The sequence below is a fragment of the Prunus avium genome, chromosome 1 (assembly GCF_965620075.1).
Source record: "Prunus avium chromosome 1, drPruAviu1.hap1.1, whole genome shotgun sequence".
Lineage (NCBI taxonomy): Eukaryota > Viridiplantae > Streptophyta > Magnoliopsida > Rosales > Rosaceae > Prunus > Prunus avium.
Genome location: NC_142284.1, coordinates 6,773,806 through 6,801,085, shown reverse-complemented (window position 1 = coordinate 6,801,085; position 27,280 = coordinate 6,773,806). Strand labels below are relative to the sequence as shown.

The 27,280-nt window shown below is 35.4% G+C and overlaps 3 protein-coding genes across 4 annotated transcripts; 1 reads left to right on the top strand and 2 right to left on the bottom strand.

Moving 5' to 3' along the window:
• Positions 1–1,182: 1,182 nt before the first annotated feature.
• IAA33 (indole-3-acetic acid inducible 33) lies at positions 1,183–2,260 on the bottom strand. The gene is made up of 2 exons (XM_021954385.2): positions 1,716–2,260; positions 1,183–1,466 (listed from the first exon to the last, which is right to left on the bottom strand). The coding sequence occupies exons 1-2, from the start codon at positions 2,135–2,137 to the stop codon at positions 1,388–1,390; spliced, it is 501 nt and encodes a 166-aa protein (XP_021810077.2). The 5' UTR covers positions 2,138–2,260; the 3' UTR covers positions 1,183–1,387.
• Positions 2,261–10,316: 8,056 nt separating this feature from the next.
• LOC110753418 (putative small nuclear ribonucleoprotein F) lies at positions 10,317–13,093 on the top strand. Of its 2 annotated transcripts, XM_021954327.2 has the most exons (5): positions 10,317–10,478; positions 11,077–11,164; positions 11,298–11,335; positions 11,478–11,542; positions 12,675–13,093. In XM_021954327.2, exons 1-5 carry the CDS (start codon positions 10,473–10,475, stop codon positions 12,748–12,750), a joined length of 273 nt encoding a protein of 90 aa, XP_021810019.1. In that variant the 5' UTR covers positions 10,317–10,472; the 3' UTR covers positions 12,751–13,093. The 2 variants fall into 2 exon arrangements, with proteins under 2 accessions (XP_021810019.1, XP_088108744.1); XM_088252618.1 differs by lacking the exon at positions 10,317–10,478 and having other exon boundaries at positions 11,071–11,164; positions 12,675–12,981.
• A 4,320-nt stretch (positions 13,094–17,413) lies between these two features.
• ATR2 (P450 reductase 2) lies at positions 17,414–22,483 on the bottom strand. Its single transcript, XM_021954347.2, has 18 exons — positions 21,871–22,483; positions 21,678–21,737; positions 21,484–21,560; positions 21,315–21,372; positions 21,106–21,189; positions 20,928–20,964; positions 20,717–20,786; positions 20,411–20,608; positions 20,222–20,314; positions 19,863–20,088; positions 19,680–19,763; positions 19,425–19,576; positions 19,138–19,234; positions 18,776–18,925; positions 18,600–18,677; positions 18,354–18,476; positions 18,145–18,258; positions 17,414–17,873 (listed from the first exon to the last, which is right to left on the bottom strand). Exons 1-18 carry the CDS (start codon positions 22,219–22,221, stop codon positions 17,793–17,795), a joined length of 2,133 nt encoding a protein of 710 aa, XP_021810039.2. The 5' UTR covers positions 22,222–22,483; the 3' UTR covers positions 17,414–17,792.
• Positions 22,484–27,280: the final 4,797 nt, after the last annotated feature.

Below are 27,280 nucleotides of genomic sequence, written 5' to 3'. Positions count from 1 at the left end.
GTGGATAGGGTTTTTGCAAAAGAGATTACTTAGGGCCGTTTGATAACCATATTTCAATTTTAGTTTTTATTTTTTATTTTTTATACTAGAGTATAAAGGTAAAAGAGGGAGAATACAAGTGAGAATGAGAGTGGAGGATGAGATTGAGAGGAGAGAATGAGAGAGAGGAGTAACAAAAGTGAAAATAAAAACTAAAAACTGAAATCTATTTCAAATTGTTTTCACTTTTGTTACTCCTCCCTTTCACTTTTGAAAACTAGATTTCACTTTTTTTGAAAACTGAGAAACTAAAAACATGTTTGGTAACAGATTTTGTTTAAAGTTTTCAAAAAAGTGAAATCTAGTTTTCAAAATCACCCTTAATTTTTTTAAACAACTTGAAAGTCTTTTCAATTTTTATTTTCATTATTTTGCAATCCTTTATGATTCACCAATTTTACATCACTGCACATGCATTGCACTCCAGTTATTGAAACTCGGTATTTGGGACCCTCCAACTTGGACTTGTCTGCTCGATTGTTGCATTTGACTATAGACCCAGTCCAAGCCTGGGGACCTGCAGATCCAAAATTCACCCAAAAAAATCACCCTAACTCCAAACAAATCACATAAAAAATTTAAATAAAAAATTTAAAAAAAAAAAAAAAAAACCTACAAACACTTTGTAACATGCACTTTCATTCTATGATATCAAATTCACAATTTGACCCCAAATTTTTTTTATTTCCAAGTTCCACATAAAACTGAAAACTGAAAACTGAAAAGAGTTACCAAACAACTTTAGTTTTCAATTTTTTTTTTGAAAACTAAAATTGGTTACCAAACACGTTTTCTGTTTTCAATTTCTTAAAAATGAAAACTAAAAACTAAAAACTGAAATGGTTATCAAACGAGCACAGGCCCTTAATTAATATCCCATGGAGGAACGTGCTTGCGTATTATGAATCTCTAACTAGTTAGCCAATTTTGTGCCATGCTGGTAATGTACCTAGATCAGATCGAACCTAGCTTCAAAAAGGAGAAAGTAGTTTCTCCTTGAAGCTAGCTTTCTATCAAACTAGCTATGTCGGTGTGTTTCTTCAAGCTGGGGAAATTAAAGTGAACACAAAACACATAGCCGGATGGAACAAGGAAGAAAATTCAAGGATGTGAGACAATCTATATGAGAAAAAGGTTTTTTATTCATAAAATTATAAGGAAATAAGTGAGCCTGCTTTACATTTCATTGGGAAAAATACATATGATTCCAAGAAGTAGCTAGCTATATATGACATTAAAATCCATGTTTCCATGAGACACAAGTTTCTCGTTTATGACTTGTATATATAACTTCCTTGACTTTCTTGCCAACACCGTCTGCAAAATGCCAAATTCCAGCATACGCTAGCTATGCACCCCTTCTCCCTCTCCTTGAATTTCCCTTGGCTGGTAGTATCCGAATTCTCTTGGCAACGCGCACAAAATCCCTATAACATCCACACGCACGCATAAATAGATCATTAGAGAGAATCAAATTAAGAGCAACACAAGTAGGATGTTAATAATCGGAATCATCGATTAAAGTAAATTATTGTCGAAATGTGATTCAAATTCACAGTCTAACTACATAATATGTCAGATAGAAGAAAATTACTCTCGTATCATGACCTTAAAACTTTGTATCATTTATGAATTTGTCAAATTAGAGGCAAAAGAAGAGTACTATTAGAACTCACTTCCAATTAAGGTCACCGGCAAGAAGAAGATCATTTTCCATGTCTTCATAAGCAATCACATGACCAGGAACAGCATTTGAAAGATCAAGGTCCTTGTCATTAACAGCCCCCACATCGCTACCATCCACGAACATTTGGCGTAGGGCCTTGGCAAGACTTTGGTAACTTGCATGCTTCTGGAGACTAATGCGCTGGCAGATAGAACGGCCTTCAAGAACGACGGTGACCGGAGGGACCATCGTGGAAACGAGATCATCATCAAGAAGTCCCGGGAAGTTGTGGAGACTAGCACCGTTAGGGTTTCTGATCAACTGAGAAGAAGATGGAGTAATTGCACCACCACCACCACCAAGTTGCTGCCTCCTCTCCTCCTGCCACCTCCTTTTCAGGGAGTCTTGTCTCTGCGGTTCAAAAGCATTCATGGTTTTAGTCGATCTCTTCACACTTTAATGATTTTATGTTTTGTGTCTCTAATATACTTTGATACTTGAGAGAGAGAGAGAGAGAGAGAGAGAGAGAGAGAGAGAGAGCTTTGGAAGTGAAAAGGTTTGGTCTTTTTGGTGGGATTTATTTTGTTAGGGAGAGAAAGGAATTCATTGAGGAAACTGATGAGAAGGGGCTTGGTGTTTGGTGGGTTTTGAAAAGAGGATGGTGTAGAACTTGGAGTGTGGGGTGTTGCTATAAATAGAAGAGTTAGGGGAGAAGAGAGAGAGAGAGAGAGAGAGAGAGAGAGGAAAGAAGCACAAATATCGGGAGTGATCAGTTCTGTTAGGTGTCTGGAACCGGGTTCAACTTGGAGAGTGCTTTCCATTGTTTTCTCGAAGCTATTTAATGGAGAAACTTTTGAGTGTTACTGTCATATCATCGTGTAATGTTAATTCATATGATATATAGTATTATACCACATAATGGTGTGAGTGTCACACCGAAATAGTACTCCATTTAACGTGGCACGGGTGAATACTTCATCAATAAAATTGATGTAAATATATGTGTAGTATATACTTACTATTACTAACCATATTATTGAATATCAAAATAGTTGTAGAAATTAGAATTTAGGTGGACTTGCCTATGCAATTAGTTGCGAGATCTATCTTTCAAGGCAGGTCCTATAATCTTTATTGTTGGTCCCTATGAAACCAAACTTTATAGTTCAAAATTAATCATTATCCATGATTGATTATAAAAGTCTTAATTCCAACAATAATCAAAATAAATAAAAGTTTCGGTTATCTAGCATTTTCTAAAATTGAATAAAAACGACAACTGGTTAATGCATGCGGGGTGTGACACGCTAATATATCGCGTACATGTGTATATTCATTAATATTATTATATAAAAAGGTATAAATTCAATATTTAGTTTTCACTACTTGTTATAATTTATGTGAAATAGTAACACACTCCAATATTAATCATTATCCATGTTCAACCACACCGTTTTGGTTTTCTACACAAGGTACCATGAATTAAGTAATAATCAATGCATATTATACGTCGAACTATGAGCTAGAAACTCACCCCCGCCCGTATTATTTATGTTTATCCACTTCACTTGGCACTTGCCATGAGCTCTCTCTCTTTGATCTGATTTTATAGGGAAGGGGGCAAAACCTGTGTTTTTTAATGAGTAACCAAAAACAATACAGAATTATGAAATCCAGCACAAGTGGCTTACGAAAACAAACGTAGGGTGAGAAAGAGTGAGTGATGTTTGCTTGTGAAAGCAAAAGAGGGGTGTGTGCGTGTGTCTCCATTCTTGCACTTTTTCTTTAATATTTAATTTCTGTTTTTTGCATTTATATATGTGCATGGTTGGTGCTGCCATGAATAATTTTTTAAATTTTTTTTTATAAAATAATAATTGTATTGGGATGGTGATAAAAATGCGTGAAGAAAAAGCAAGCTGAAGCTGTAAAAAGACAGTAAATATATAATTAAAATAATGCAAAAATAAACAATGGATCTTGTAAATTGAAATGCATGGGCTTTGGTGACGACCGCGCTGCGGTCGCCGAACGGCTCGCTACTTTTGACTCTCGGATGGTCGGAAGCCACGCATCAAATGGAAGTTATGTTTCTATCAAAAGACCATTATGTCCCTTATTAACTCATTTTCAAGGGTTTTTAACTGTAGAGGTGGTGTGAAATTATTGTAAGCGTACAATCCGCACAAGTAATATAGAAATAAGTAAAGTGTTGTTCTCACGAAAATTGTAATTTTTTAATAAAATATCAATTATGATTAATTTAAAAGTTTATTTGAACAATTGATTAGTGAGAGTGATTGATTTATTAAACTACATTAAAACAAATATGAAAAATAGCAATTTAATTAACGGTGGAAAATCAAGTTGATGAGACACTAGAGCCTCTGATTTCACCATAACCAATTCCACTTAATTCTTGTAGCCAAATAACCCTAATTACTACCCATGTTGATAGTTAGTTTCTCCTAATTCATTCAATATCCCCTCTCGGGCTCAACTAAAAGTATTCTCAATTAACAACTCATTGCCTCTCTCGAGTAACGAATTTAGAAAATTAAGAACCCATTAAGTTCTATGAGAACCTAAAAGAAAACTACATGTGTCATGTTAGTTCCTCTCGGGCACTCATTCAAGACATGATATTTGTTATGATAAGAAAACACCAAACATCTCCTCCCAGTCTCCACTTGGATCATCAATTAAATATTAGCTAGATATTTAAAGCATTAAGAACAATAACAAATACTCAACATGGAATAGTAATCAGAAATTAATATAACTATAAAAATTAAGTATTCATGGTTGGGCTACATCGTAGCCCTAGCAAGAAAAATTAGTTCATGAAAAAAGAAAAGATAAACAAGAAAATTATTGTCATAAAACTGATTTGGCCGATGGATTTGATCTCTTGATTCTCCACAGCAACACCTTCGTAAGCTCTAAAAGCACCGCCGCAGCAAACTCTTAGCACTCTCTCTGAAAAAGTATATGGTATCAAGATGGTTTGGCTCTTAGGTTAAAGCTTTGTATTTATAGGCCAGGGGAATCCTGCAGAAATAAGGGAAATATATTTGTAGAGAATAATTGGGAAATAGAAGGACAATAGAAAATTAATGGAAATAATATGAATAATGGGAAAGTCCCAATTGGAAAATGAGAAAAGGAGTGGCTGAGACTCTTTTAATTCTTTTTACAAGTCTAAGGTTGCACTTCTTTTATCGACTGAGAGAAAAAGTGACGCAACAAAGAAAACCCAACCATGGTAATATTGAATCTCAACATGATTAATAAAGCCCAGCCGATGCTTCAGCAAATGCCAACACTTCATTTTGCGACAACTCCTCAGCAAGCGTGAAATGGGTCTTTTCCAATTTCAACAATTGACGACAATGGCTGCAAAAGCATATCAACTAGCACCTCCACCGGTCTTCGCATGATTTTGGCTCCAAAATAATGGTAAATTTCTCTAACTTTATATTTTTGGCGCTGGTCACTGAGACCAGTTGTGGGTATAAATTGACACTTGCACATATGCACTCCATGTGTTCAATGAAATGATACAGTGAGTTCTTGAGATTTCGTTGAGTTGATAATTCCACCCATTTTGATCCCTAAAGCTTCCAAAATCATAATTTTAGCTCCAAACCCTTGCTAGGAATAATTGCCTACAAAATCCTCATTAAATACATTAAACTAACCAATTTCACACGAAAATAATGCAAATAAAGATAGATTATATATGCAAAATATGAATCTATCAAGAGGTCCCTAAAGTTTAACCTGAGTTTCAATTGAGTCCTGGAATTTTTTTTAGGCAAATAGGTCATCCAACTCTCTCATCTATTCCAATTAAGTCATTCTGTTACCTTCCATCAATATGGCTGTCAATTTGAGGGTCAAAATTGTCCATATGAACTAAAATATTAATAAAGTAGAATAATGTAAAATGAAAAAATGAACCCTTCTTCCTCATACAGCCGTCCAAAACCAACCCTAGACGCCAAGCACAGTTCCAAATATGTCATATGGAAGAAACATGTGCATTCTACTATTTCAGATTCTCTCCCTCACCTCATATGAGAAGCAGTCCATTCCAGATTCCTCGGTACCACATATAGGTCTGTTTCCCTTGCCTTCATCGCTGGCACTTGACCTCCTTCTCTTACTCGGATTCCCAAAATCATCCCATGTGTCAGCACCTACTTTGCAACCCCCACCCCTACCATATAAAGTAAGACGCCTCAAAGATATTCCCATCGCATCATCCTCCTCTTCTCTTTCAAGTCTCTGATTCTTCCTCCTCAACTTATGGCTAACACTTCTCATCAAACGCTTTGATACACGCAAAGCTTCAAATCCTTGACAAATAGATTCTTCACCAGAGAGTTTATCCAAAAAGCCCTTGTGGTGGTGAGGGGTGGCTATGGTGTTGAGGGGTTGAGAAAAGCCCTTGTAATGGTGGTGATGGCTATGGTTATGAAGGGTTGAGGAGGTAGAAGATGAAGAAGGGGTTGAGGAACTATAAATGACATTTTTAGCCCTCATGTTGACGGCCAAATTGACTTACCGTCACGGTAGGACCCAATTGGAACTACTTGAGGAGTTCACGGATGTAATTGCCTTTAAAAAAAGTTGGAGGACTCAATTGAAACTCGAGGTAAAGTTGAGGGACGTCTACAGTTAAAAATCCCATTTTTAAATATTAGGTATAACCATAATTACGGTGTGTTTAAATGAGAAAATTTAAAGGCTTAAATGCTAAAATGGTCCCTGTATTTTACTCATTTTGCCAATTTAATTCCCGTGTTTTTAATTTGGCCAATTGAGTCCCTGTATTCTACCCTACTAGCCATTGTTGTCAATTCCATTAAATTAACTTAAAAATTCATTAAAACTTTAAAAATTAATTAAAAAAATTTTAAAAAGTTCAGTTTACAAATAAATAAAAAATATGAACACAAATTTTAAAAAAAAATTATATAAAAAATCTAGAAACTCAACAACCTTTATGTCCTTCTCTCATTCCGCATCCACCGAGAACTAAATCAAAACTAGGCCTTCATTCTGGTTTCTTGCCATACTCGTAGCAAGGAGCATCATTCTCCTCTGGCAAGTACAGATACATCGCCAGGAAAAAGCAAGAAAAGCTCGATGAAGTTCAGCCCAATGGTTGGCTTGATGCCATGAAATCCTCTTCACCTCCCTAGAAGAAGCTCAATAAGGATTTCAATGTTGAGGTTGCCTGAGATGATGTTAATAATGCTTGCTGCTAAAAATTAAAAAAAATGGACTCCAGTATGTATTCAAAGAGTGTAGCCGCTATACTATACTATTTATTTAAACAAAATTTAAAAAAAGGACCACAGTATAGCCGTTCGGCTATACTACTTATTAAAAAATACAAAAAAAAGGACTCAGTATAACCGAGCGGCTAAACACTTAATATATTATATTTAAACAGTCTAGCCAAGCGCCTATACTATTTTTTAAAATAAAATAATAAAGGACCCGCCTCATTCCTAAGTGGGCTTTTAAAAAAAAAGTAGTATAGCTGCGCAGTTATATACAATTAATTTTATAAAAAAAATTTCAAAAAACACCACAGTATAGCCGTGCGGCTAATGCGATTTATTTAAAAAAGTATAGCCGTCTTGCTATACTACTTATTTTTATAAAAACAAAAACAAAAAAGGACCTTAGTATAGCCGTGTAGCTATACTATTAATTTTTATAAAAAAATCGCAATATAGCCGCATGTCATCATTTAACGACTCCACTAACTGAGGCACTAATTCGTATGTTTTTGGTGAGATTGGGTATGTACGTGAAAAATTTTAAATGTTGGGTACTAATTTGAAATGACCCCCAAAGATTGGGTACTTTTATGTAGTTAGCCCTAATTTTTTTTTTTTATTTAAACAATGAACAAGGGAAAAATTGAAGGAAGAAAAATTCACAGAACCCAAACTTGTTGCTCTAAATAAATAAGATAAATAAATTTATAAAATAATAAAAAAAAAGAAACAAAGAAACAACAACCAAGAGAAGCCAGATGCATGGGAACTAAAATCTCCCAGCTGAATTCCTCTTGGATTGGATGGAGGAAAATAACTCGGGAATTAGCTAAAAGTTGGGAATTGAATAGGGGAAATTGATATTTACATTGTTTGGCAACTTAAGCATGGAAGTTATTAAATGACGGCAGAAAAAATCGTGGAAATTGAGGATCAAGATTTCTGAGTTTATTTTCGGCTAAAAGAGGCGTCATTTCACAATTTTTATTGAGCATGAATTCGTTTTTAGTGTAATTTTTGTCATTAACAAAATTCGACATACCTAAACCCAAACACTAGAATTATTAATTGCCAGAAATGTAAACGATGGATATCTAAATTTCATCATTTAAGAATTCTATGTAATTTTCAATTCCTTCATCCAAACGGAAAGTCATTGAATTGTAGGATTGGAATGTCTTGGTACCCTTATGATTTTTCAATTAATTTTCAATTAATGTGACTTAAAGTTGAATTTGGATGGTGAAGAGGTATTGTCTTTGTCTCTTGCCTTGGCTTGAGATTTTGTTGTACCAAGTGAAAGTGATAAGGAGCTGCTTCTGGGTTGATAGGTTGATTATGTCTACCCACTAGATCCTCAAAGAAGAATCCACAAAATCCCTCATTCTAACATCACTAATTCACACACATAGAGGCATGAACTGAGTTCTAATTTAGATTAGTAAAAGGTGAAGGCGAAGTTGAAGCTTCCATGACGACGATGTTTCCCAACAATATCAGCGCCGTTGCCACCGCCACCATCGTGGACGCAGCACCACCCGACAACTCTAACCTATGCATCTTCCCACGATGACACGACGATCGCATGTTCGAAAGGCCGACGCAACTCTGAGACAAGGCAAGCGGTTTGATTCGTCCTCTACCACCGGCTTGCGCTATCGAGATGAGTGAGCGTTTAGAGCCAAGTTGAACAACGAGTGCGCAGTTTGTTTTTCCTTCTTTTAACCTATTACCCAAAACAACCAATTTCCTTGGGTTTTAAAAAAAGGTAAACTGGTGAAATGCCCCCAGAACTTGTATCTAACTTTCAATTGACCCCTTATCCTTTTTTCCATAGAAAATTAAGGATATGAATTTTTTTTTTGCCCATGTCTCCCTTGCCGTCTAAATCCTCAATATTTCATCCAATTTGCCATTAAATATGAGGGCAAAATGATCATTTTGTATGTTAAAATTAAATAAATATTGAAAATTTGAAATAAATCTCTCTCTCTCTCTCTCTCTCTCTCTCTTTTTACAGGGTAGGTTAAGGGCTTAGTTATGGGTCTACAAGTGGGGGATGGGAGCAGGGGTCTGTTGCTGCCAAGGAGGAAGGGAATGTGGAGAAGAAATCGAAAGGGGTGAAGGGCTAGGGGTGGATCTTGGGTGGGGATGGGGTGGTTGTATGGTGGCATTGGGCTTGGGGGAGGTCTAGGGAGAGAGAGAGAGGATGATGCGGGAGATGGAAGGGGAATGAGGGTTGGGTTATGCGCATAGTATGAAATATCGATAATATTGACGAAATATCGAGGATATTTTGATTTTTTCGAATCACGGATATTTCGGAACATATCCATGTACATATCGTATAAATATCGACAATATCGACGATAATATTGGAAAATATTGATGTTGATAATTTCGCTCACACTTCAACAATATTTTTTCAAAATATCAGTGTAATATCGCTAAAATATCGAAAATATCGATGTAAAGGAAAAAAAAAAGGAAAAATGGGAGAAAAAAAACATAAAGGGGATTTGAATCCCTCCCATTTTACTCCTCCAACACCTTAACCATCATATCACTTATGTTTTTTGTGATAATATGCTAAAATATTTATATTTATATGGGTGGCATGTTAACAATTACATGCAAAACTATTTTGAGGATTTATCATTTGATGACTACTCTTCACAATACACTCATAGAGATAATGAAGATAGTGAAAAATTTAAACCTCATAGGAACTCTATGTGGTACTAAGTCACTCATGTATCTTACCATTCAATGTATAAAGTGTAAAATATTGTAGTAAATCATTATATATAAATAATTATGGTGTGTTTAATTTTTTTCATTAATTACTACATATTTTCTATACTCACAGTGTTTGCCAGCTCGCTGTATAATCAACTTAAATCAGTTAAATCCATCATACAATGCATTTCCTTCTAATTTTTTTGTGATAAACTAATAGATAATTGACTAAATAAACATTCTCCAAAGTTTCAATAAAAATTTCCAAGTTTTTCTTACAATTTTTCGTGGTTTTTATTCAATTTTTATCGATATCGATAAAATCCCGATAATTCCATCGAAATTTCCGTATTTTTGGACTACCGATATTTCCAATATCATCGATATTTTAGACCTTGGTAATGCGTGTGGGGGGATGGGTTCTGGGTTCCGAGGTTGGGGGGGTGGGAGTAGGAGGTTTTAAACGACAAGGGGACATTGGCGTAAAAAAATAAAAATAATATCCTTGATTTTCTATAAATGAAAAAAAGGATAGGGAGGGTCAATTGAAAATTAGGTATAAATTTGTGGGGCATTTCACCAGCTTACCCTTTAAAAAACCCCACGTGCCCCACACAACAACTCCTAGAAAGAAAGAAATAACTCCTAGCTCAAATTGTAAAAACCCTAAAACCCTCTTTCTCCTCTGCTCCACTGAAGCTCTCGTCTCTCTCTCTCTCTCTCTCTCGCCAATGGCTGTGAGTAATTTCTTTTGTAGATATGCTTCTCCCTCGCATATTCGTATTCGTAAATTATTATGTATGTTGTACTGTGAATATTTTTCTGGTCTTTATCAAAATGGTTTCAAAATTGTCCAGTCTCTAAAATTATAGGATCTCTTTTGAGAGTTTTTAGATGCTTAATGCAAGATTTTTGGAAGGTGTTTATTTTTAACCAAATATTGCTCCTTTAGAGATTTATTTTCTGGGATAATTTTGGGTTTTCTAGTATAACATGTGGTTTGCCAGGATTTTGAGCTGCTGGCTAAATGGTATGTGGGAAACATGGAAGTATGTGTATTTGTATTAATTTTATGATGTTTTGGTTTTTAATGGGAGATTATAAACATGGTCGCTTCTTACAAGCGTAGAACAATGTTGAACTAGGGAAAGGAAAAAAAGCACAAGAATATCGTTGCAATAGGATCTTGCCCCGTACTTGATTAGTGTAGTTGATTAATAATCTGAACATTAAGCTGTACAAAATATGTTTTTTTCCCTGGTATAATTAAATTCAGTTGTTGAACATAATGTCATGCTCTGGATCTTGATACTTCTGTTGTTTTGTAAAATGCAGACAATACCAGTTAACCCGAAACCTTTCTTGAACAATCTGACTGGAAAGACTGTCATCGTGAAACTTAAATGGGGAATGGAATACAAAGGTATACTGCTTACGTTTTCTGGAAAAGTATTTGATCATTGTGGCATAGTTTTCCTTCGCTTCCTCATGCAATTTAACTCTATTTAGCATGTGCTTGATTATTTCTAATTCTGTTTGATAATGCATCCTTTCAGGTTTTCTTGTCTCAGTAGATTCCTATATGAACTTGCAGGTACTCCTTTAAATTTCAACTCTTTTTGTTTACACATTTTAAATGCGTATTCTTTTTGCTTCTTTTTTCCCCTTTCTTTTTATGTGAGACTAGAAATCTGAAGCTGGTAGCAATGTTTAATAATATGAAATCTTATGCATAGTTGGCAAACACTGAAGAATATATCGATGGACAATCCACTGGGAATCTTGGAGAGATATTGATCAGGTGAGTTCAGTTTAATGCTTTGACCTTCTTAACTATGTTCTTCCCTAGAAATCTAATGTTTGAATGTGCCTTGTATTTCTCTTACTGTTTATTTTATTCTGGTTTTTACCATCGAGAATAAATTTGTTTTTTCCTGGGGAAAGCATATATCTCAAGTAGTATAATTTATAGAGGCCATATATGACATAAATGGATTTGAAGTTTCTGTTCGGTGTGGTCAACATTAGAGGTTGTCTAGTTTATCGTGATTCATGTCTGCATTGAACAGGTAGTATTAGTAGGCATATGAGTCTCCCTCTCTCCCCGCTCCAACCCTCTTTATCTAGAACATAGTACTTAATGCTCAGTGCCATTTTTACCCCTCGTGTACCTCTGCTTTGCATATTATACGGACTGTTTTGAAGTCATCTTTGTGAGCAAGTTTGCTTTGTTTTCTTATACCCTGCTGGTCAAATTTAGAGGTGTGAATTGGAGATATAAGCCAAGATAAGGAAAGGTATATTGAGATAATTCTCAACAACCTTGATGAAGAAAGTTGAACCCATAGGATGAACAGAGATAATGCAAAGGAACAATGTTAATTTAATAAGAGTAAGGAAGGTTGAGGACCATAGATATTCATCGGAGTTAATCAGCCCTCAAAAGGTGCAAGAGTGTGTAGCATTTTCTTCTGCTAAAACGGTAATATGTGGGAGGCGCAACTCTTACGGTCTGTACTATAGAAGCCTAAAATTTATGGATGTTGAAATGCTATTAGTCAATTCCTTGTTGCTCTTGCATTTTGCATGCCTTGTATTTTTCTTTTTAGCCTGTGATATATGGCTGTGTAATGTATAGCTACAAATGAACTAAATATAGGATACATAAGAACAACTCCTTGAAGGATGTAATATTCAAATTAATATATTGTGTCTTATGGAAGAATTCTAATCTCCCTTTTTACCAGATGGAATTTTAGTGAGTTTGGTAACAAACTACCATGCAGTTGAACATAGTAGATTATTCAAGTTCTAAATTTTCCTCTAGTCAATACAACCTGTTTCCTCCCTGAAGCTATGGATATTTTTACATCAACCTTCCACATAATTCGTTTTCCAATGAGTTAAAAGTCTTTTCATCTTTCCCTCTGCAGATGCAACAATGTTCTCTATCTTCGTGGGGTGCCAGAGGATGAAGAAATTGAAGAAGCTGAACAGTTACAGGACTGAGATGTGGACTTTGGAGCAGTAGTCTTGCTAAAGGACGGAACGAAACGCAAGTACTAGAAACTCTTGAACAAAACAGAAGTTCAGTAATCAGTTTTTTCTCTACTTTTGTTGCTTTTTTATTTTAACCTGGAGTGGTTAGGATGTATTTGTATTATGTGTAGAGGTAGATGTCGTTGGATGTTCAATTGACATGTCCGTGTCATTTAAAAGGGCCCTAGCTGACAAAAGGTTTTCTAAACTTAAATGAGCTCCAGTTCGTCGCTGTACAAGAATCATTCCGTTTTCATGTTACAAAACCATATGATTTGAAATGGAACCTTTTTAGTTATTCACTGCACCAAAATTGAAGCATTTCATCATTTGGATGTTCATTGTAGCATTTCTGTAGACGGCATAATTTACTCTTTATTTTGGAGATGTGACGAAGTTTTGCAGGATCTTCATTTCTCGTTTTGTTAACTGTATGTATGAACTTATTTTAATACAAAAATTTTACAATTGTATGCACTAGAGACCGCCTAACTAACCCATGTAGCCTGCAATCTAGAGCATGTCTAAGAATCCTGGATTTGTGAGATTTTTCTGGATTTTTTGCATACAATTTTCTCTCTCATAAATATTTGATTTCTGTTGTAGCTTACTATATGCGATTCATTTAGCTTCTACTCTAATGGTACTTTTTGTGAGTACTTCGTTCCTGTTCAAACCTTGGCCACCATTATGGTAACAGAACTGATGCAAATGCAAATCCAATTCTTCTGGATTAGAGAAGGCAAGAAAGAAAGCGATAATAATCATCATTTTGCTCATAATGTAGATCAAGCATAAATTCTCAATCGCTTTTTCGCTAATCCGCTCAAATCCATGACACGAGCAAAATTCAATAAACAAACAATGAAATGGGATCCCCTTTATGAAGGGCCTGTATGTATGTTTAAAAAAAATGTATATATGTCTACATTAACAATTTAGAATGACAATGTTATCCGACCGTAGTTTACTTTGCATTGATAATTTATGGGTATAATTGGAAAACTAAATAAAGTTTGTTTCTATTTCTTTTTATTTTTATTTTTATTTTTTGAAATGGGGGGATTAATCCCTAAACAAACAAAAACTAAATGACAAAGACTATACTAGTTTTAGGAACTCTTAACAAATCATCATCAAAGGTTTCCTATTCTTGCACAAACCAAATATGAGAAAAGAAACATAGGTGGGAAATAAATCTTCTTTTTCTCATTCCATAAAAAAAGAAACGGAGATTCATTTCCCCTCAAATCTTTTCTGTGGACCAAATGGAGCCCCATAATTTTAGTTTCGACAGTTTTTTTGTAGTCATGAATTGGATGAATGGGAAGTATTTAGTTGGTTTCTATGTATGGGCAGTATTTAGTTGTTCATGTGTGTGGGACTTGCATACACGTCGGCCAGCCCCTTTTACACCAAACACTTTAATCACTTCATCCATCACTTCAACTTGCCTCAAAACTCAAGAGTTTCACACACCTGCCCTTCCTATTGTATTTAGTGTTGCTTGACGTTGGTGCTCACGATTGAATGTCCTTGAGTTCTCAACCGCGAAAAATTACAGGTTGATCTCATTGAAACGTCAGACTGAGGACCCAAACAAACATGAGAAAAATAAAATGTCACAATCTACGTCCACTCTCTGCTCCAATTTCTATCAGAGAAATGATTCCCGGTTTATGAGTGGTTGTAAGCTGTTAATGAAAGATCGGCCTCACAACCCATCGATATCCGTCAACAGCTAACAATCACTCATGCACCCGTATAAATCAAACATGTACCACCCTGTCACCTTGAAACTTATGCTAAAGCTAACTGCAATGCAAAGATAACCTCATGTACATTGTCCACGTAAAAATGACAATTGATAAGCGTCACTACTTATGTCGTACCTGAATTTGCTGATTTTTTTTTTCTTTTGGTGGTGGTAAGATATACTCTTCCTTGCAGGTAAAGACTAAAAGGTGAAGTACTGTGTGGTTGAAATTCTTGCTTACCTAACCCCCTTCAATTTATGTTCTTATTTGAAATAAGCAAGGGTGGCAAACTGTCAACCCCACATCTGGGCCAGGGTTTGCTTTTATTTAGTTGCTTGAGTTGTTCAAATTGCTAAACTTTTCTTTTTTTATAATTAGCAATTTTGGCAACCTGAATTTTATGCTTTTTTTTATACAAACAATAATAGGATATTACAATATACTTCTATAATATGTCAATACATCAATAACAAAGTTACACCACAATTTATCAAACTCGTCGCAAATATATATGATCATCATTATTCATGTGAGTCAAACCTGAGACCTACTCCAATTAATTGGAGACAAATACCAATAATCCAAGAGCCAATTAGTCTGAATCATATGCTCATTAAGTAATTTGTCCAAACTTCCTGCATTTTAGGTATTGCATTCATTTTTTATTATAGTTAAAGATTTGGACAGCTCATTTTGACGTAGAGAAGTTTACAGTTTTTTTTTTTAATTTTGGCCGAAATAGACTTTAAAGTTCGTTTACTTGGAAATAACTTGATCTGAAAGAAGATGACAAAGCCGAAGCAAGCCAATTATTGAGATCAAATTGTTTTTTAATATAACGAGATCATTTCTTAGACGTTGGCAGATTGTGTGGAAGTATAAATTATAATGCATCAGCAGCTATCTGAGATTTGTTTTTTTCTTTAAGTTCTGAGATATATTATTTAAGTTAGAAAATTTGAGATCGTTGATTGTCAGTGGTACTTATTAACTAAACTAAAATCTCGTTATGTATTTGTTGCGTTTATTTGAAAAGAGAAGTATCATTAAATCAATAGCTCGTTAATTTGATAACTATAACTTTAACACTGAGTTCTCATTTATTTATTTATTTATTTATTGTCTGGGGCAACTTCTTATTTCTTACCAAACCTATCTATTGATATGTTCAAGCTTTGCTTGGCCTATGTGACTATGTCAATTTGGTTAGTCGTGTTTTAAAATAATTTGACTTTGTTTATATATGGTGGCGCTTATGAATTCTTGTTAATTACTCAACGTTTTAATTCCATGTAAGTTTCGAGTTAGGTTGAAAAGAAACTTTACTAATTTATACTTTTCAATTTCGGTTAGTACTTGGGAAGATGTTTCAAGTTTGAATCTTTCACCCCAAATTGTTTTTAGTTCAAATAGACACAATTATAATGGTATATTTACTAATCTGTAATCGGATTTGGATGAATTGAGGATAAATAGACACAATTATAAGCATTTTTACTAATCAGTAATCGCGTGAGGATGAATTTAATTAAAGAGGTATTGGATTGAGTAAGAATCTGAATTCCCATTGAAACTATTTACTAAACTATCTAGATTAAAGTTGGTTGTTTTTTTTATAGTAAATTTAGCTTCACCCCTTGAAAGTCATTTTTCCTCAACTACAACCCATCTATTTTATTTTTGTCTGAATAAAATCCTATTTGTTCTAAATAAAACCCGATGATTGAGATCCAACTCGTCAAGTTACCTAATCAAGCGCAAAATCGAATTTATTGTATTTTTTTTACTCCTAAAATACCCCCAACTAAACCATTATTGCATTTTGTATATTAATGTAGAAACCAATATAGAAACAAGTTTTAATTGGATTGTAACTAATGACACATGTTGAATTTGGAAAGATCTCCAAATGGATGTATAAATTAATTTGGAAACTTTTTTAAAATTTAACAATAAATTTAGATTATTTAATAAAAAAAATATTTTTAAATTTATTTATGAAGTATACGTGATTAATTATCTATTATATTATTGTTTTATAAATATAATAGCATACATACATTTTAATGTTGAAAAAATAGCGTACCTATTACTTCTTTTTACGAAAAATAATGTACTTAGTATGAATTTAATTATTATTCAAATAATAGGGTTTAGGTTAGGATAATACCAACTTTTATAAATGCATTTTGAATATAATTTACCTAATAATTGACTATTATGCAATAATATAACTTGTAATTTACCTATTATGGGTATATTGTAGGTATATTAAAGTCAACACATTTATAGGTATATTGTGAAAATAATTTACCTGCCCAACTTTTATAAGTACATTGACTATTATGTACCCAGTGTGGCTATATTGTAGGTATATTAAAACCAACACATTTTTTCTATGAGTATTGTACCTATTAGAATATATATTATACTGTAGGATATTAGTTATAATAAAATTCATTTATTTAAGCTATAGGAGGTTAGGAGGGAATATTTGAAGTAATTTGATTGTAGCCCCTTATTTATGAGAGTGAAAACATAAATGTGCAGTGAGGTATTATTCATTTGCCTTAATTAGGTGATTGGAAAACGGTTAGCAACCAAATAAAGATCTAGTGGCATGATTTGTAAATAAATCAACCTATATGGACAAATTTTATAATAATTTAAAATTGGATTTTACTTAAACATTGTATTATTGGTGGGTTATTGTCCAGAGTTTTTAAATTATAAGGGCCTAGTTTTTTTTCTCCTTTTTCACAGCAGTCTACATTTCCATATCTATTGTCCATATTTGTCCCCAACCAATCGTGGGGTTAATTTGACAACCTTGTAGCGGCAGTAGCAGCTGAATAAAGGAGATTGAAACAAGGTACTTGGGATACCAAACTTCAACTACATTGATCCATCTAGCACAATTAGAGATGGGAAAGAAACCACATTTGTCTGTCATTTGAACCTTCTTGTAGGTTCATACATTACAAGGAAAATTAAGAGCTCATAAACTAATTCCTAATTATTATATATATAATATGTATATATATAAATTACACGAACCAAAAAATCCTTCATATGGGTAGGGTAAAAAGAATCGCAGAACCGAATGCTATTATCACAACACCAGCAATTTTCCTTCTGAGGCATCCGAAACGAGCATTGTTTAACCCGAACTTAGCCTCGGCACATAAATATTTTATAGGGATATAGCTGTAACTTCCCTTCTCTCTCAAGGTGGAAGGCTTCATAGAGAAACTATTACCACACATCACGCAGATACCTGCCACTCATTTGCAGATTTTTCACCATGCTCTCGGCTTTGGAGCTGTCCAGAGATCCCTGAAATTCAAAATCACCCAACTTTAGTTTTACATGATCCAGCAGATTTCACCGCACTAGTGAAATTACAATCCTGCCAAGTTAAAGAGTTCCAGGCATTGCATGAAATAGCAGTCCTGCATCCACAGATTTCATTTTTATCTTTTCTATCTTATTTTTTCTTTGTAACCACAAGGTTTTATGTTTTTATGTGACCTTCATAACTGGTAGGTGACAATTTCAACCACATTTATCAAACTAGTAACTCTAATATCCACGCTTATTCACATACCTGCTCCTGCACTATTGTGTGAAGAGTCCGGTGGACATCCCTGGCCATGCCCTTAGCATCACCACAAACATAAATATAAGCTCCCTGAGATAGCATGTTCCAGATGTCTGAGGCCTGAACACAAACAAAAACATGTCGTTAATTTCTCAAATTAACCAAAAATAATGTCAGGACTGAAGGTCGGTAGTCGATGAGAGAAGGCACCAAACCTTCTGTGTCATTTTATGCTGCACATATTCCTTGGTGGGTCCCTGGCGTGAGAATGCAACCACTAGCTCAGAAAGTGCACCAGTTTCTAAGAAGTTGTTCAGCTCATCTTCATAAATGTAATCCTGCAATGTTATGAGTATATCAATTATCAAATACCACAATTACATTACACAAGCAAAGCAACACAGCATGCACCAACAGTCACACACCACAACCATAATAGATTTTTTCTAGGGCACACTTACCGTTTTACTATTTCTACATCCGAAGAACAATGTGGAGGGTCCCAGTTCAGCTCCAGCTTCTATAAGAGCTAACCTTTCCTGAAAGAGTAAATCCATAGTTACTTATAGTCTTCTAGGATATTGAGACTTATAAAGAGTGTGCAAAATGAATGAAAATCAAATCATCCAATAAATACCTGCAGGAAACCCCTGAAAGGAGCCAATCCAGTCCCAGGACCAATCATGATAATGGGTAATTTAGTGTCAGTAGGAAGTCTGAAGTTTGATTGCCGAACAAAAATGGGTGCCCAACTAGAATCATCGCTCTTCTCCAAAGGCACAGAATTCTGCAAAGGGATTAAAGAAAAAAAGAAATTACATCGGTTCAAAATTATAAGAAACATAAGAAAGCTCCATTCACTATAAAATTGTGCTGATATTTAAAATCAGTATGACAGGAAAACTCCATTCACTATTTTTTAGCACGAGATGTCTCAGTAAACAAATTGTTATGCTCTTCTTGACCAACAAGATTGCAAAAAGAGAACATGTAAATTACCTTCATCCAGGTTGAACACACTCCTTTGTGAATCCTTCCTGTTGGTGTCTTCTCATAAACTAATGCACAGGTTACATGAATTCTAGAAGACGCCATCCTGTTGAATATATTTGTAAAAAGTACATGGTCAGTGGTCACAAATACGTTAAATAGGACATAAGACAATAATATAACTACAGAAAGAGAGATAAAAAAGGCCACTCTATATCTTATAGCATTTGCCTAGTAAAACTCTTATGATTTATGAACTCAATTTCCAGTTTAAGGAAAAAGAAAGAATAATTTACCTTGGGGATGACGAGATTGAATAGTATCTAGGCTGCAATCGTGGGGCAACTGAGGCAAAGAAGACACCAAGTGGGGGCTTGGCTGATGGATATTCAGCCATGACCTCAAGAAGGCTTCTCTGACTCGCAACCACCCATTGTGCATATTCATCCTGCACAAATTTACAAGAAAAAGTCAACACACTGACAAACATCTAAGAATAAGATATTAGTGAAGTAATATTAACATAAGGTACTTAGTATAGATTTTACTACCTTTCCAGCAGGTGATGCAAGATGTCTTAATCGGTCTGCTTCAGTTGGGTCTGATGCATGAGCGGCTAAAGCGAGTAAGGAAGACTGGAAAAAAACCAAGGACCCAAAGTCGCACAAGTTTTCATCAGAAAAACTGTGAACCAACCAACACTAAAAAGGAAATAATTGGGGGTAAAAGCAAACCTTTTTCGGAGAACTTAAAAGATCAGCATATCGAGTTAGTGCTGTTCTTAGTGTGCACGGTGGGAAAGGAGGTGCCAAGGAGCTTCCACTAAGTGGTGTGCCATCCTCCTTATCAGTGTGTATCGAGAAATATGTTTCTGGCGACAAGCCTAACAAGCTTAGCGCCTCTTCCACAATTTCAGGAAGATTCTCACAGTAGACACCAACATGATCCCCAGTCTCATATCTGTGAAAGAGAAAAGAGACAAGAATGTATTAAGCACCATGTGGGCATTTTACTTCCCACTTTCTTTTAAAACGTATGATAGCTTCCATTCTCAGAAGACGATGAAAACAGTTTCCACGGCAAAGCAACTTACGTAAGTCCAGTGCCAGCAATATCAAATTCGAGATGGGTGCAAGAACGGTCAGATGCAGGAGTATGAAGTTCCTTTCTCACAGCCACATTAGCTCTTCATGCAGCAAAAAGAAATGTCAAATAACATTTACGGGAAAAGTACAGAACAAGCTGCAATCTTCGAACCTTAAAAAGTTTTTTTTTCCCTCACCTGCATGGATGTTGAGCATCAATGACAGCATGACCATTTGCATTATTCCAGCTCTTATTCTCTACTGATGCATCTGCAGAATCTTCAATTACAACTCGATACTCCAACACAGCAGCAGTGTAAGGTGTAGAAATTGGTGTCATTGCATCATCCTCATCTCGAAGCAACTGATCCAACTCAGGCCAAACAGACTCCCGCCTAGAAGAGCATCAGTCAATGTAGATATGTATGAGAATTTAATAAATAACTGATGAATGGTTATGCTCTCAAGCTATTAACTCAAATGGCTATCAAACTTTGCAGTACCATGCACTGAAGTCATCCTCAATGCATTGATCATCATCTCCAAGACCCACTGGAACAAGTCGCTTCGCACCTGAAAATGGTAACATTCTTGTTAGCTAAAGTAACATCCTGGCGACGTGAATCATCTCAAAATCCAAAAGGTCCCACTCCCACATGACTTCCATCAGAAAGGAAAAAAGTCAACAAAAAATAAAAGAAAGATGGTGCATACCCTGCTCAGTGAGGACATCATCGACAACCACAGCAACCTGATTAACAACAGGAAAAATTATATACAAATCAAACACGATCCAACAGGAAACCAAAGAATTTATAAGTAAAAGTCAAGCTCCAAAAGCTAGAGTGACATGAAAATAGAATTTACTTATAAACTAAAGTTCATTCCAAACCTTGTTGAAATGCTCATACTGCCTGTTTCCAAGGCCGAACACCCCGTAATGAAGCTTCTGAAGCCACTCTCCTCTCTCATTCCCCTATAACCATCATCACAATTCGCACATTAATAATAATAATAATAATTTTTTATCTAAAATATAGCGCACCATAATAACAATACCAGAAAAAATATATTAACGAAATTACCAAAAATAAAATTTACCTCCGTAAACCACTTGTAAAACCTGGCAGCATTATCGGTTGGCTCACCATCACCATATCTGCATCCACCACCAAACAAACATGTTATTTATGAAACCAAAAAATTAAAAAAATCAATAAATCAATCAACTTTTTTCAATAAAAAGTTTCTAGTTGAATTTTAAACTTACGTGGCCAAGAAGAAAAATGCCAAGCTCTCCTTCTTTAATTTCTCCTCATATGCTTCGTCATCAGCAGCATAATCGTCCTACCATGTAAACAACACCATCCAATTTCATCATCCCAAATATATTTAAATAAATAAACCAATTGCAACATAGCAAAAAAAAAAAAAACCATAAACTAAAATGAAAAGCAAGCATACCAAATCAACAACTTTGAATGTGACCTTCTCGTATCGAGCTTTTCCTTCCTCGGCCAAAGCCTGCATTTTGAATCAAACAAAACGTTGAGACAAAAAGAAACACCAACATCCAACAAGTAAAACCAAGCCATGAAACGAGCTAACAAAGCAAAGATATTGATTGAAATTGAAGTGTTCTGATGTAAAACCAGACCTTCGCGAAGCCTTCGGCGGTACCGGTCTGGGTGCCGAAGAAGATGGTGACCTTCTTGGTCCCGTCGTCGACCTCCGGCTCAGGCTTCACGATCAAGGGCGCGGGAGCCTGAATGACTCGCGGCTTCGGAGGGGCCGACGATCGCCGCCAAATCAACACGACGACGCAGCCGATTAGGACGGCAATGGAGGTGGTCAAGATCATGACGAACTCGCGGTTCTCGAGCATGACGGAGGTGACCTGGGCGCCGGAGAAGTCTGCGGAGGCGTTGGAGGGGTCCATTTTGCCCTTGATGATCGCCGCCATCAGATCCAATGGCGAGATTTTCATGGAGCTGGACGAGGAATCCATCTGAGCACAGAAGGTGGTGGTTCCAAGGAGGCAGCGGTGTGTCCCGGAATCCGGTGGCGGGAAATGATAGCGTGTAGGGGAGAGTAGCCGGATTCCCGTGGCCGAAGAGTCACCGTAGGAACTGTAGAGACTGTAGTGGGGAGAATTCGAGAGGGAAATGCGTGGTGTGGTGGTTGGGGTAGTTGAAGAGAGAGAGGGAGAGATAGAGAGAGAGAGAGAGAAGTTTTATGAAGGGAGGGAGCGAGGGAAGGAGGGCTTATAAGTGTGTTGGGGGAAGATGAAATGGGGTGTGCGTGTGAGGGTGTGACTGAACCAAACGCCTACCAAACCAGACTGGTCAAACCCACCTAACACGAACATATTTTGGGCTTAACCATGGTTAATCAGCACTCCAATAATAACACCCTCTCTTTCCCCTTCTTTCCTTCCTCCCTTCCTTCCTTCCTTCCATGGTAAAAACAAATACGGAAAATGCTAGCTACATTCCCTCTTGTATTTCTCATTCACTCTATGTCACGTGTATTCACACCCATTAACGCACTCTAGCACTCAAGTACCATTGGCTCTCTTTGGAATTTTTTTCCCTCCACTTAGAAAAACATTTAATGCCCTTTTTAGATTAAATTACCTCTATTTTAATTTTCAAATACCAATTTTAATTAATAAGTTTGAATATAAAAATAAAGGATATTATTGGAAAACTCAACAAATTTTCATTCCTAATACTTCATAAACCAAACATGGAAATAATAGAAAGTCTATTTCCTTATTTTCATTCCTACCAAGTTGATTCAGCGAACCAAACAACGACCCCAAAAAAAAAACCAACCCCTAAATAAATAAAAGTAAAAGGAAAGAAGAAAGGTCGATAACATTCCTGAAATAATCATAAACTAAAATGAGTGGAGGAATTTTCAACAACAATGATTATGCTTTAGGCGTTGCTCTTTCTAAAACAACATGCTCTATCCTGTCTTTTTCTCAGTGGGGAATACGTATTAATTAGAAAATAGTAGTAGATGCCCTCGTTTGTATTGTGCGTGTTTTTGGGAAAGAAAACATGTTATAAGGGGAGGGGAGTCTACCCCATCCCAAAGTCAGGGCATACTAAGGTCTCTTTGAGGACTTACAGATGGGATCTTAGCCCAATTTTTGGTTTTTACAAATTACCCACTAAGAGGGATTGTCGACAGCGGTACTTGAACCTAGACCTTGATATCGAAGAGAACGATTCTTACCAACTCAACCAACCCTCGTTGACATATATAAATATTCAATTGTGCAACGATAAATATGTTTTCAATAACTTTAATTAATGTTTTGCATTGAAAAAATAAATTATTCTTTGTAGTTCTTATTTTTTGGTATAATATTTATATTGATTTTTAAATAAAAAAATACAAGTTGTAGTATAAACTACAAGGTGAGGGTAGTTTCTCACACACACACTACTAAGATGCTATGGGAATTTGAACATAAGACCATTGGTCTGTAAGTCAATGTCATTTTTCACTAAACTAGATCCCGTTGATTATAGAACTTGTAAAAGTGGAGGCACATGCAAGCTTGAGGTGATCCTGATCTCATACCGTTTAGGTGGCTCTGTTCGGTTTTTAAATAAATAAATATATAGTAATGTTGAAAGTTTTGATAGGCTATAAGTATTGGCCCCCTGAAGACAAGCAGGTAGCTCCACCATTGAGGAATCAGGATTTGGTTCTTAGTTTTACTAGCATTTGACTGAGTGAACTTCTTTTTAACGTAGAAAGGGGAAATTTTACAAATAGATAGATGGTATTTTTTCAAGTTTTTACATAATTTGAACAGGTCGGGTTTATATTAAATTATTTGAGTTACGATTGATTAATTCTTTCAAGTTAGGATTAGCATTTTCTTAATCCCTGTGCGTAACAACAACATTATATAATATGCCGGCATGGTGTGACGAATCCGGAAAATAGAACTGGGTATCTAAATCTAACACGACTCGTGACAGACTTTTTACAGGATCTGAGCGATATTTTGCAGGGCAATCAAATTCCAGGATGGAGCTCATTGAAAGAGACCCAAAAGTCGGCTCTGCTCCAATACGTGGAGGGCATCCCATTCACAAGAATCCCTCGGTTTAAAAGCATGCATGAACCAAAACCATTAAATTCCATTCCCTTCTAAAAATAAATTTATAATTCTTATAATTTTTTTCAAAAAAAAAAGCATATGGGTATAAATATCCAAAAATGCGCCTGATAGGCAAAGTTTGGCAAAGTTTGGCCTTTTGTGGGGTTTAAAGAGAGAAACTCACACACGCTTTTAATATCCGTTAATCTGGTTGAGGGTTGGATTTGTAGCCTGCAACTTCTAACTTGTTCTCAAGTTTTTTTTTTATTACTTTAATACTAGCAATATTGGAGGATGAGGAAATTAAACTTAAGACTTTGGGCGAATGGGTAAATATTTTTAACCACTTGAGTTACAAGTCCCTTGCATTATTAAGTTAAATTTCAAAATAGCTTAATAAATGTTCATTTGGAAGAATTTCTGTAGGAAATTCTAGAAATCTTTTTATTTATTTATTTATAAATACAAGCAATTGGGGGATGGGTTTACACAAATATTCATTGGGTGTCTAGGGGTTTCGAATCTATGTCCGCATTTGTGAAGGTTGAAGAGTTCAACCAACTAAGCTATACTTCATTGGCCTAAAAATGCTTCTATTAGAATGGTGTCAAAACCGTTATTAAAAATCAAAGGGTTTGAAGCACTTTGGAGTGTTTATGATGTAATAAATTTTAAGCTTTTTTAGCGTTTTAACCTCTAGAGAAGCAGTGCATCGAAGGTTTGTATTATTGAGGTTTTGAATGTTGTTGTTCGTGGCTGGGTAGGTAGGCGCGCAAGCTGCGGGGACCATGGCTCTACCTATCACTATTAAGTTGCAGTTATGGCAATTTGCCAAATAATTGGCTGGGGGTTGGGCCCAAAATATTGAGCTAATAATTCATTGGTTTTTATTATTCACTATTTTTTTTTTTTTCAATCTTGGTTAATTCATGCCCCAAAGTTATGGGGAGGAAAAAAAACAAAGATTACAAGAGCCGAAAATGCCAATACATAGGAACAAAGAACAACAAGCATATGTGAGTTCAAACTAAAAACCATTACAGTCTAGCAAAATGAATCTTCCCTGTCACAAAGTCAAAACAAAAGCAAACAAAGCCATCGCCACAGAGAACAGGGACTGCACCAACATAGCCAAAAAAGAGGAGATACACTTTCCTTGCAAAATCAGCACAGCTGCACAAAGAGACCCACTAATTTGCCGCCAAGGAACAAATTTCCCCAAAGCACAAAAGTACATCCAGACAAGAACATCCATCCAAGACTCACAATCTTCGTGGAGGCCGAATCCACCTCTGTACCATAGAGAAAACAACAACCATTCAAACCATGGTATATCCCTAAAGACCAAAATCAAGAGAGTGGAAGGTGGTGGTGCAAACACCAGAGCACAAGGGCAGAACCACACCAAGGGCTACAGTGGGCTGTAGCCCAGTGTGGTTTTTTAAGAAAAAAATATAAAACCTATATATTTAACTTATTTTCAATATTAGCCTAGTCAGTGGCAGTGTACAGATTACCTTATTTTCATTTTCAACATTTAAGTAAATGTTTTTGCCATTTTACTTTTATTTATTTTTATATTACTCCATTTACTTAAGTTTACAATGTAAATAAGGAAGTAACCCCCATTTAGATTCAAATAAAAATACTAGAAAATCAAATTCCAACCAAATCAAATTATGAAAAATCGATTTTAGTGCAAAATACGATTTAGGCTAAAAATGATGGCTCATTAAGTCAATATATACTTCAATCAAGTTTTCTTATTTTCTGATTAGTAATGAGTCATTTGGTACAATACATAAATAAGTTGAATTAAAATTAATTAGTTTTTGACACTAAGTGCCCGTTTGGTATTGCGTATTTGGAGTAATAAGTGATTTTAAAAAAAATTTGGAAAGCCCAACCCGTTTGGTAAACTATGAGAAAATCACTTAGTGCTAGTTTGGCATTGCTTATTTGGGGTAATAAGTGATTTTTAAAAAAATTTTAGAAGCTCAGCCCGTTTGGTAAATTATGAGAAAATCACTTATTATTAAAAATTGATGTGAGAGAAAGCTATAAGGGAAAGCAGCTAATGAGGTGCTTTCATTTTCTGATTATACAGGAATCAGTTTCGAAGAGGCGCTAAGTTTAATGATTATGCGGGAATCATTTTATGATTATGTGGGAATTAGTACCAACAACACTCTTAACAAAAAGTTTACCAAACGCCAAATTGCTTTCTCTCACAGCTGATTTCTCTCACAGAAAGTCTAACATCGATTATTTTCACAACACAGCAATGCCAAACTGGCTCTTATTATTAAAAATTGCTATGAGAGAAAGCTATTAGGGAAAGCAGCTAATAAGGTGCTTTCATTTTCTGATTATATAGGAATCAATTTTGAAGAGGCATTGAGTTTAATGATTATGGGGCATTCATTTTTTGATTATACGTGAATCCGTACCAACAACACTTTTAACAAAAAGTTTACCAAACGCCAAACTGCTTTCCCTCACAGCAAATCTGACAGCGATTATTTTCATAGCACAGCAATGCTAAACTGGCCCTAACATAAAATGACATGACACAAACACAATCGATAACACAAATTTGCCACACCTAGTTTTGAAAGCATTTATACCACTTGCTTGTTGCTATGCAAAATCTTATATATGATAAATTTAGTATCTTTTGATTAAGCATTAGTATTAGTTAGTCCTCATCTTATTAGCATTAGTATTAGTTACTCCCTGCAGGTTAGGGTTATTATTAAAATGGGCTTTGAGGTTTCAATTTCATCAAATATGAAACCCCAACGTTTTTAAATATGGCCACATTATGCACTCCATCAACTTCACTGTTTGATTTTTTGTAAAATTATCTTCAAATTACGCACGCAATTGCCATTTTATTTATTATTTTCTTTACACATCAGCATAAAAGGGACTATCCTAC

Bases quoted from the DNA above. Each gene is read 5' to 3' on its own strand.
- IAA33 (XM_021954385.2), bottom strand. From the start codon at position 2,137: ATGAATGCTTTTGAACCGCAGAGACAAGACTCCCTGAAAAGGAGGTGG. The intron at 1,467-1,715 runs GTGAGTTCTAAT...TGGATGTTATAG, and splicing joins GCCGGTGACCTTAATTGGAA to GGATTTTGTGCGCGTTGCCA.
- LOC110753418 (XM_021954327.2), top strand. The intron at 11,165-11,297 runs GTATACTGCTTA...GCATCCTTTCAG, and splicing joins ATGGGGAATGGAATACAAAG to GTTTTCTTGTCTCAGTAGAT. The intron at 11,336-11,477 runs GTACTCCTTTAA...TCTTATGCATAG, and splicing joins ATTCCTATATGAACTTGCAG to TTGGCAAACACTGAAGAATA.
- ATR2 (XM_021954347.2), bottom strand. From the start codon at position 22,221: ATGGATTCCTCGTCCAGCTCCATGAAAATCTCGCCATTGGATCTGATG. The intron at 21,373-21,483 runs GTAAGTTTAAAA...TGGTGGATGCAG, and splicing joins GCATTTTTCTTCTTGGCCAC to ATATGGTGATGGTGAGCCAA. The intron at 18,259-18,353 runs GTTTGGTGCCTT...GTTTGTGTTCAG, and splicing joins AGCATAAAATGACACAGAAG to GCCTCAGACATCTGGAACAT.